Source organism: Siphateles boraxobius, unplaced genomic scaffold (assembly GCF_051911475.1).
Source record: "Siphateles boraxobius isolate OS27281-9 unplaced genomic scaffold, OSU_SipBor_1 8, whole genome shotgun sequence".
Taxonomy (NCBI): Eukaryota; Metazoa; Chordata; class Actinopteri; order Cypriniformes; family Leuciscidae; genus Siphateles; species Siphateles boraxobius.
In genome coordinates, this window is record NW_027509208.1 from 31267673 (window position 1) to 31276714 (window position 9042).

At 39.1% G+C, this 9042-nt stretch overlaps 1 protein-coding gene across 2 annotated transcripts; it reads right to left on the reverse strand.

The window, feature by feature from the left end:
• Positions 1-4691: 4691 nt before the first annotated feature.
• On the reverse strand, positions 4692-8382 carry cnr1 (cannabinoid receptor 1). 2 transcript variants are annotated; one of them, XM_077220870.1, is made up of 3 exons: positions 8264-8341; positions 7581-7668; positions 4692-7463 (listed from the first exon to the last, which is right to left on the reverse strand). In XM_077220870.1, the coding sequence occupies exons 2-3, from the start codon at positions 7656-7658 to the stop codon at positions 6009-6011; spliced, it is 1533 nt and encodes a 510-aa protein (XP_077076985.1). In that variant the 5' UTR covers positions 7659-7668; positions 8264-8341; the 3' UTR covers positions 4692-6008. The 2 variants fall into 2 exon arrangements, with proteins under 2 accessions (XP_077076985.1, XP_077076986.1); XM_077220871.1 differs by lacking the exon at positions 7581-7668 and having other exon boundaries at positions 8264-8382.
• Positions 8383-9042: the final 660 nt, after the last annotated feature.

The window sequence follows — 9042 nt, forward strand, 5'->3', positions numbered from 1 at the left end:
AAGTAGATTGATTATTATTTTAACATTATTACATTGCATTTCTATGTTTATTTGATGGCTTTTTATTCTAATGTGAGTGATGTACCGTTTTTATACACTTATTTCATTAAAAGGGGAAAAGTCTGTCCATCTTCATTTCTGAAAATGTGTAAAATTTGAGACCCCAGCTCGGTCACATTCATATTTCACTAATGTTAATTACATAACTTGCAGTTCAGAAGAAATTAGAACTACCACTTGAGGGGTAGCAAACACTGGGATATGCCATTATGTACAGTAATAGTACGATTTGATTTTGATTAAAAATAAGCTAAAAAAAACTTAAAAATAAGCTAAAAAATAAACTGTGGTCGTGGTGAGACATTTGAACTTAAATCAAGCCATTAAACAAATTAAACATAAATATCTTCCACCATGTATTTTTCCTCTTCCACAGTCGGTGATGCAGGGAGTCTTGTGATTGGTTGACAAGCTAGCCAATCAGAATTTAGCAGCTGGGTTGTGTTGAGCAAGCGAGTAGTGATGGGCGATACTGCAAATTTCTGTATCGATCCGATACCAAGTAAATACAGGGCCAGTATCACCGATATTAATACCGATACCGATACTTTTTCATTTTAAAAGCATGCATTTGAACTTGTATGCACTTACAGCAGTGTGTCATGATTTATGAGGTGAATGCATCATTAATATGCTAAATCTGAACACGTTTTCATGACTACTAGGCCTAAATATTTTGTGATCTGTGCTCTCAACTCCCCTTTAATTAGTCAGTGACTTTTACAAAACTACCCAAATTATAGTGCTAGCCTACTGTTCAAAAGTTTGGGGTCTGTAAGATTTTTATTTCTCTTAGTAAAAACTGTAATATTACAATTTAACAATTTAACATAGGCTATCTGTTTTCTATGCCATAGTAAAATGTAATTTATTCATGTGATCAAAGCAAAATTTTCGGCATCATTACTCCAGTCATGATGATAATTCATTTTAATATGCTGATTTGCTGCTCAGGAAACATTTCTTATTATTATCAATGTTGAAAACAGTTTCATATTTTGTTGGAAACCATGATACATTTTATGCAGAATTATTTGATGAACAAAGTTGAAAGAACAGCATTTATATGAAGTAGATTTTTTTTTACAGTGTAAAACCCTTGACTGTCACTTTTGATCAATTTAATGTATCGATCCTTGTTGAATAAAAATATTAATTTCATTAAAAAGATCTTACTGACGTCAACATTTTAAACCATTATGTACAGTTTTGGTTTGTTTATTGCGAAATAACTCCCAATTGTTTCTCTGTCATCTAAGCAAGGCTTCGTTTCCCAAACGCACTGGGCCTGTGAGCTCAGCGAAGCACCAGCATCGAACGCTCTCTGTGATTGATTGGTTTCGTCTTGTATACAGATGACTAGGAGAAAAGGTTCTATCCTACACAATTACCCGCTAACATTCGCTTATTTTTCCACTTAGAAGCTTATTTTACGCACTGAATTGCATGCTAAATTAATAAAAAATTACTGGTCAAAAAACACACATTCGGATCGATATTTTTGTGTGAGGATCGATCCTTTTCGATACCACGTCAGTATCGAAGTATCGATACTTCAGGATCGATCCGCCCATCACTACAAGCGAGCTGTCTGCTCTTAGAGAGCGCCTACGGCTGGCATCAAAGGAACAAGAAAGTGAAACTTTGCACATGCGAAAGAGAACGTCTGCGCACATCCAAATACTTATTTTAAATGCAAAATTGATTTTCGTTCGCTCGAAATATTTTCTTATCTGCGAGATGCACATTTCTCCGCAAAACTCAGTTTACGCGCGTGCGAAATGTCCCTTTGCGCGCTCAAAATGTGATCTTGCGCGCTCAGAATTGTGACCGAAATCTAATCCCATAGAGCTGAGGCGCTAGGGAAGGAAACGAGGATGCACAAATAAGAAATGAGAAGCACCCATTATTTTTTCGAATGGTGGTCCACCGGAAGGGGAGGGACCCCTTTTGCGCCGACGTCACAGTTACGTCATGGCGCTAGCTGGAGGCAAAACAAAGGGGAAACTGGAGGCGGCAAATACAAACCAGCACAGATTCGGCTGCATAATAAGGAGCTTAAATTATTATTATTATTATTATTATTATTATTATTATTATTATTATTATTATTATTAAATGTCATCTTGTTGGGTGCTAGAATCAATGAAAAATGAATATGCTGTATCTGGAATTTTTTTTTCTAGAAAATATTCACATCATTAAAATTGCACCGTAATGTCAATCTTTACATTGTCGTCTTCTTGGCGCTGGCTAGGCAGAACTGTGGATCGTACCACACAAGTCTTGTACATGACCATTCAGCACATAGTTATAGGCATCTAAAGATTTAACTTGTATGCCCTCAGTTTCTCTTTACGCTCTGTTTCTCTATCGGATAGGTGTAGAAGTCAGGCCACTCAACCGGAGGTAAGCCTAGCGTTTACTTAATCCTGTCAGATCGTCCAATCCATTGAGTGTGAGTGTATGGGTGAGCCAATCTGGTTCCCTCTATTAACTTTTGCAAATAACAATCGCGACCATGGACAGTGAGTGACCTTGCACATTAAGATAAAATCGGATATTCTCCAGTCATTGTTAAAAAAGCAAGCTAACAAAACTTGCAAACTAACGTTAGTGAAGCGGCCAGAGGGATCATTCTGCCTCCACCTAAGCTCCGCCCACAAAAACGTCACCATGTTTACTAACTGAAAAGGGGTCGAGGATTCTTACAAACCCTATCACGGAAATTGTGTGAATTAATTGTAAAAACTCAATCTGTGTCATTTGGATATTTTGTAGCACACTATGAAATAAATTTAATGAAGTACTTAAAAATAGAAATACAACAGAATAGGTAACTAACAGGGTTGCAGATTTAGCCTGAATTAACCTATCAAGGTAGGCCTACGTTAATTTTATATTAAATAATAGTCTTACATATCTATTGTTGTTTTTCCTTTTTTGTTTCTTCAGCAAAGAGGTATTTCTGTCTAATGCTTTAGTTTAAAGGGTGCTTTAGGCTAGAGATTCTCAATAACCCCACAAGAGGGCGTCAGCAAACCAAGGAGGCCGCGAGATGAGTTCAAATCATTTCAATTCAGTTATATTGAAATCTAATAGAATATGCTAAGATGCACAGTGCATCTTAATGATAATAATATGCCACTTACCATATATTTGGAAAGTGCTATTGACCATCCTCTTGATGATCATTGACAGCCCATAACTTGCATAGAAATACGGCATGTCTTGCCAGATGTCTGTCTAAATTCTGCAGAGGTATTAGATATTTTAGATACATCATTATTAGATAAAAGTTTAAACTGACATCCAAGGTGATGGAGTATGAACTTACATCACTTAATATAGTAAGTAAACAACCTTGGACAACCAACTTTATGTTTCTGTCAAAGCAAAAACATCATAATCCAATGAGAAAGTTTACCTTGAGGCATTTCTCAATGGTAAAAAGATATGCTCTAACTTTTGGCTTCAAATATTGTATTTTGTAGATAGTGTTTATGACCACTAAGGTCCGACAGAAATGTTGTGTTCCAATGCTGTTACTCAGAACATTAAGCCAGGTTACATTAAGCCGAGAGAGAGAGAGAGAGAGAGAGAGAGAAGAGAGAGAGAGAGAGAGAGAGAGAGAGAGAGAGAGAGAGAGAGAGAGAGAGAGAGAGAGAGAGAGAGAGAGAGAGAGAGAGAGACTTAATGTAAAGATATTGTCTTTCACCTTGGGATATGTCATCCCTTCACAGTCAGTGGCAGTGGATGTGTTTATGACAACTGAGACAACCCTGTGGTTGTTCTGGTACATTAAACATGACGTGTTTTTCAACCGAGGTGTTTAGTGTGTCCTCCATCACTGGCCATGGAGCCAACAACACCCTGCTGTTACATGGACTGAAGCTTCATGAGATGAATATGACATGGTTTTACTTGCTATATCATAAGACTACACATCTCTCAGATTCCAGTGAAGAAAAAGTACATTGAAATGATGATGTAAGTTTAAAATGTTCATCTTAAAATGTGTTTATTGTGTTATATTGCTGTCTTAATGCTGTTACAGTGGGATAATGTGCCAGATCAAGTCATCATACATTATCCCTTACATATAGAAAGGGATAAAAAAAAAGAATTCTTAAAATTATTCATAAAAATGTGTTTTTATTTTAGAATGTGTACCCATTTTAGTAAATGACTCTGGTAGCTATGAAACGGTAACTATCCTCAAGAGGGAAACAGAGACATTACTAACATGTGCAATATGGCCAGACTTTCACTCTGTGATTTTGCCAAGTAAGATGTGTCCCTGGGTCAACATAATTCACTGATCCTGGAACAACATTCCTGCCTGAAAATTTAATCCTAACCATAACTCTAACCCTAAACCTAATCCTACCCTTAAGTTATCCTTAAAATCAGAGAGAAATGATAGGTGAATAACACTGAAGTAGAAACACATAACCCTGGTTGTAAGACTAAACTTGACATAAACTGTAAACTTGTCCCTCAAATCTGATTGGTTGATTGAAAACAAAGATGTTGATACAACATGTTGCACTTGGTGAAATCATCTTCACCCTTTGATTCCATAATGATGTGACATGTAGTTTTAAATACAAGTATCCCGGCATACACAGTTTAGGTCAGAACTGACTTTATTTAAAAAAAAAAAAAAAATTTGAAAGAAAAAACCTTGCAATGGAAATTGAGATACATAGGTGTGCACGCAGCTTCACTTCGAGACAGACTTTTAGAAACTACTTTGGGACAAAGCCACTGAGACGTTTTATGATTTTTAAGCTTGAATACTTCAAGTAGTTTAATTTAAGGTAAAATACCTGAAGTAGGCTACCTATACTTTTGAAAAGTGCAAACAAAAAGCACCACCACACCATATCACGGTTTAAGGAATATCACTGAACAGTTATGATATTTACATTTCAACGGCTTGTTAATTAACTACAAGATTAAATACTAATGTTTATGAACACACTGCGGGACGTTTTTTTTCTCTTGGCTCTGTGCATGTTGTAAAAATCTTTTTCAATTCACATCTCAGAGAAATACATAAGCAGAATGACTAAATAAAAGGCTTAAATCCAACACGGTTATTTCTGTCACTGTATTTTCTGTGACTATTACAGGCCATCTTCTAAAAAAAAAATTTGAAAATAGTATTTTTTTTCTGATCCTCACGACATTAACAGAGAAGTATCATGTGGACCAGATACAGTATATCTAAAAACAAGATTCAATGCATTCGTTAACACTTTTCTTGCTTTCATATTTATGTCCTTGAGGAGCAACAAAATCTCCTCTCTTATAATACTATCATTTCCATTTATTTCATTGGATAAACAAATAAAATCTCAAAAACGGAGTGACTTTTATCGCTCACCACAAGGATGTTGGATACACTAAATCACCACAGAGCTTTACAACATATTTACATAGATAACAATGTGTACACACGCACACACACACACACACACACACACACACACACACACACACACACACACACACACACACACACACACACACACACACACACACACACACACACACACACACACACACACTTGAATTCATTCTTACACAGTTTTCACATTAAAAAGATCATTAGCCCCTTATTCCCATGTGAGAAGATATCATAGTTCAAAAACCAAAAATTCAAAGTATAAAAATATAGTCAACTTTCATAAACAACACACACAATATCCACACATATTACACTTAACTATAAGGGAGAACAACAACAAAAAAGCCCCAACAGAATTACTCAGTGAGAACCTCTAATTTTTGAAGGGGGGGCGGGGGGGATTGGCACTTAAGCAATGAAACGTCATAGTCAACACTTCGTCAAACCAGTGGTAACTTAAGCAGCTTTGTGTTTTGAACTTTGTGCATGTAACTTTCTAAGAACACAAACATTCTTTAGTTGAGCCGTACAATCAAACGGCTTCCGCCGAGGTCTCCGCCGAGACGGACATGGTCAGTTTGGCTATTTTCACAGTGGTCTTGACGCAGCTCTCGGCGGCGCGGTGCGTGTTCCTCTGGCAGTCGGACTCCAGGCTGTTGTCCAGCGTCAGGGTCGAGCTGGAGGAGCTCCTGCAGGCCTTGCAGGTGGTGAGGAACGCTCTCCGCAGGTCTTTACTCCTCAGGGCGTAGATGATCGGGTTCACCGTGGAGTTGAGCAGGCACAACATACTGCAGAACGCAAACACTGTCTTAATGTTGTCATCCATCCGCCAGAAAAGATCGTACACCATGATGGCCAGAAGAGGCCCCCAACAGATCACCAGCACCACCAGGATGAGAACCAGGGTTTTGGCTAGGCGGATGTCCATGCGGACCTGATCGGGCCTGGTGGTCTGGACCTTGGTGCCGTCGGAGGAGTGTACGACCAGGCTCTTCTGCGACGTGCGCCTCAGCATCCTCACCGCGTGGTGGTGGGCCTTCCAGAGGATGTACATGTAAGCGTAGATGATGAACAAGACCAGAACGCTGGTCACGCCGATCCAGAACATCAGGTAGTTCTCATCGATCAGCGGGAAGATGTCGGAGCAAACGGAGTTGAGGCGTTTGCAGTTCCAGCCCAGCAGCGGCAGCACAGCGATGATAACCGAGATTGCCCACATCACGCAGAAAGCGATCACGGCTTTGGTGCGCGTCACGATACGCCTGTACGCCAGCGGGCGGTGGATGGAAATGTATCGGTCGATGGCGGTGAGGAACAGGCTTCCCACCGACGCGGTGAACGAGGCTGTCACGCCGCCCAGCTTGAACAGAAAAATGTTCGGACTGTCTTTGCGGTGAAAGACGTGAAAGTCCAAGAAGCTGTAGACAAAGATCACGCTGCCAAGCAGGTCTGCGATGGCCAGGCTCCCGATGAAATGGTACGAGGGCCTGCAGCGCAGCGTACGGGACTGCAGTATCACACACAAGACCACAAGGTTCTCCAACACCGTAAACGTCCCCAGCGTGAGAGACAGCACTGCTATGGCCAGCTGTTGGCTAGGAGTCAGTATCATGAAACACTCCATGTCCATAAAGTTCTCCCCGCACTGAAGGCTACTCCCATCTTCTCCCAGGCTCCAGTTCCCGAACACATCAGAGCTGTTAGTGGGGTAAAAGGGGAGACCTTTCACGATGAGCTCCTCATCCGGTCCGACTTTGTCTGCGAAAGGGCTTCTTCGGTAGGCGGCAAACGGCTTCGGCAGTGGGTATCCGTTTTTGGCGAAATCGCCGTCAATGACGTGGTCATCTAGGCTGATGTCGTTCGACCCGATGTACTGAAGTCCAGAAGTGATGGTTCTGAACGTGGTTTCTGCCACTCCATCCAGAACGGCTTTAACATCGGACTTTGAGGCAGGGAACAGCATGGTCAAAGATGCTCTAAAGGAAACCTATTGGATTAAATTGAGAGAATGTTTTGTTCAAACGAGACTGACTGAGGCATATGGATCCTCATTATTTCAAGATAACAGAATATTGAGCTCTCGAAAGCTCGATCGATACTTCACTGAGTACAGAAATAAATGCCCTCTCAGACGAGCCATCATAAGGCTCTTGTATTTATGCGCTTGTTGTTTTCCTTGCATGGATGGGCACCTAGGGATTACAGAGACGGGCTTTGAATAATTGATGCCTACAGCTGACAGACTCAACCTAAACACCATAGTCAAAATAAAGCAGATAACAACTTAGGACGCAACTTTATATTGGGGAGAAAAAAAGTTTTTTAAAAAACTCATAATTTAATATGCAATTAAAAATGAAATAAACGTATTAAAAATATAGTTAGAATTTCGAATAGCCTACATTATAAACTCAAACATATGCTGTATAGACTGCAAAATGTAATTGTAGTAACTCTATCACCCGTTTGCTCATTGCACTGTGTTTTGAATCATTCCGCTGCTGCATCAGATCATAAAAGAAATTTAAATTCCGTATCTGGATTCACTGTATCGCAGCACGTGAATCGTGATTCATTTATTGTAAAATTAGTGTAGGCTATTTAACAGCCTATTTAATAAGTTATCGCACATAGTCATTGTGAGCGGCATTTGTTTAAAAACAGCTAACTTTTTCTGTTTGTGCTGAAAAAAGCGATGTCTTAGAGGTCTTATTACCCAGCGTTATAATACCGCATAATAAAATATCAAATTCATGAAGTTAATAGAGTTGAGAAATGCCGTTTTACCTTCACATAGTTCGCGCAGACTGTGTTCCTCGCTGTATGAAGAGATGAGATGATCTCGCAGTGATCCAGTGAGTGAGTGAGAGTTCAGATGCTCTGGGTTTGTAGAAATGAGATGCTCTTCTCCTCAGTGCGCATCAGAGCCTATATGACGCATCCCGAGTCACATGACCACCCACATACACAAGCATCTTTAATGTCAAAAATGAAAATAACTCAAAAGTGTAATGTATGTGTGCTGAGAGGTGGTTAGGTTTTTTCGGCATAGCCTACCTCCCGTTTGACTAGTCTTTAATGGTTCATCCACAGAAGAATCTCAAAGAATATTGACTGCGTGAATGCTTTTTAATCATTTGGTCTCCTGTGCAGAACTCTTTATTATTGTAAATTAACCCATGCAAAATTATGACTTAACGTTTATTTTCCATTGAATGAATGAATGTCATTTTTTATGAATGAATGTCTTAATGAATAAATGGTTTCATTTATTTATTAAATCATACATGAACATGTGAATTCTTTGACTGCCCTCAAGAATTAAATTACAGTCTATTCAAAAGATAGGCTATAACCCATAATTTGACTCCACCCCACCCAAAAGCTTCAGGTTTCTTTTTCAAACCTTCTAATTGTTTATATGCAGTCAAATCGATTAATCAAGATTAATTGCATCTAACATATAAGATTTTCTTTACGTAGGCTAATATACAGTAGTCAACATTTGAAGTGGATCAAAACCTTTCATCAAAGTTATAGCCTATACATGAACTTTAAACAATACC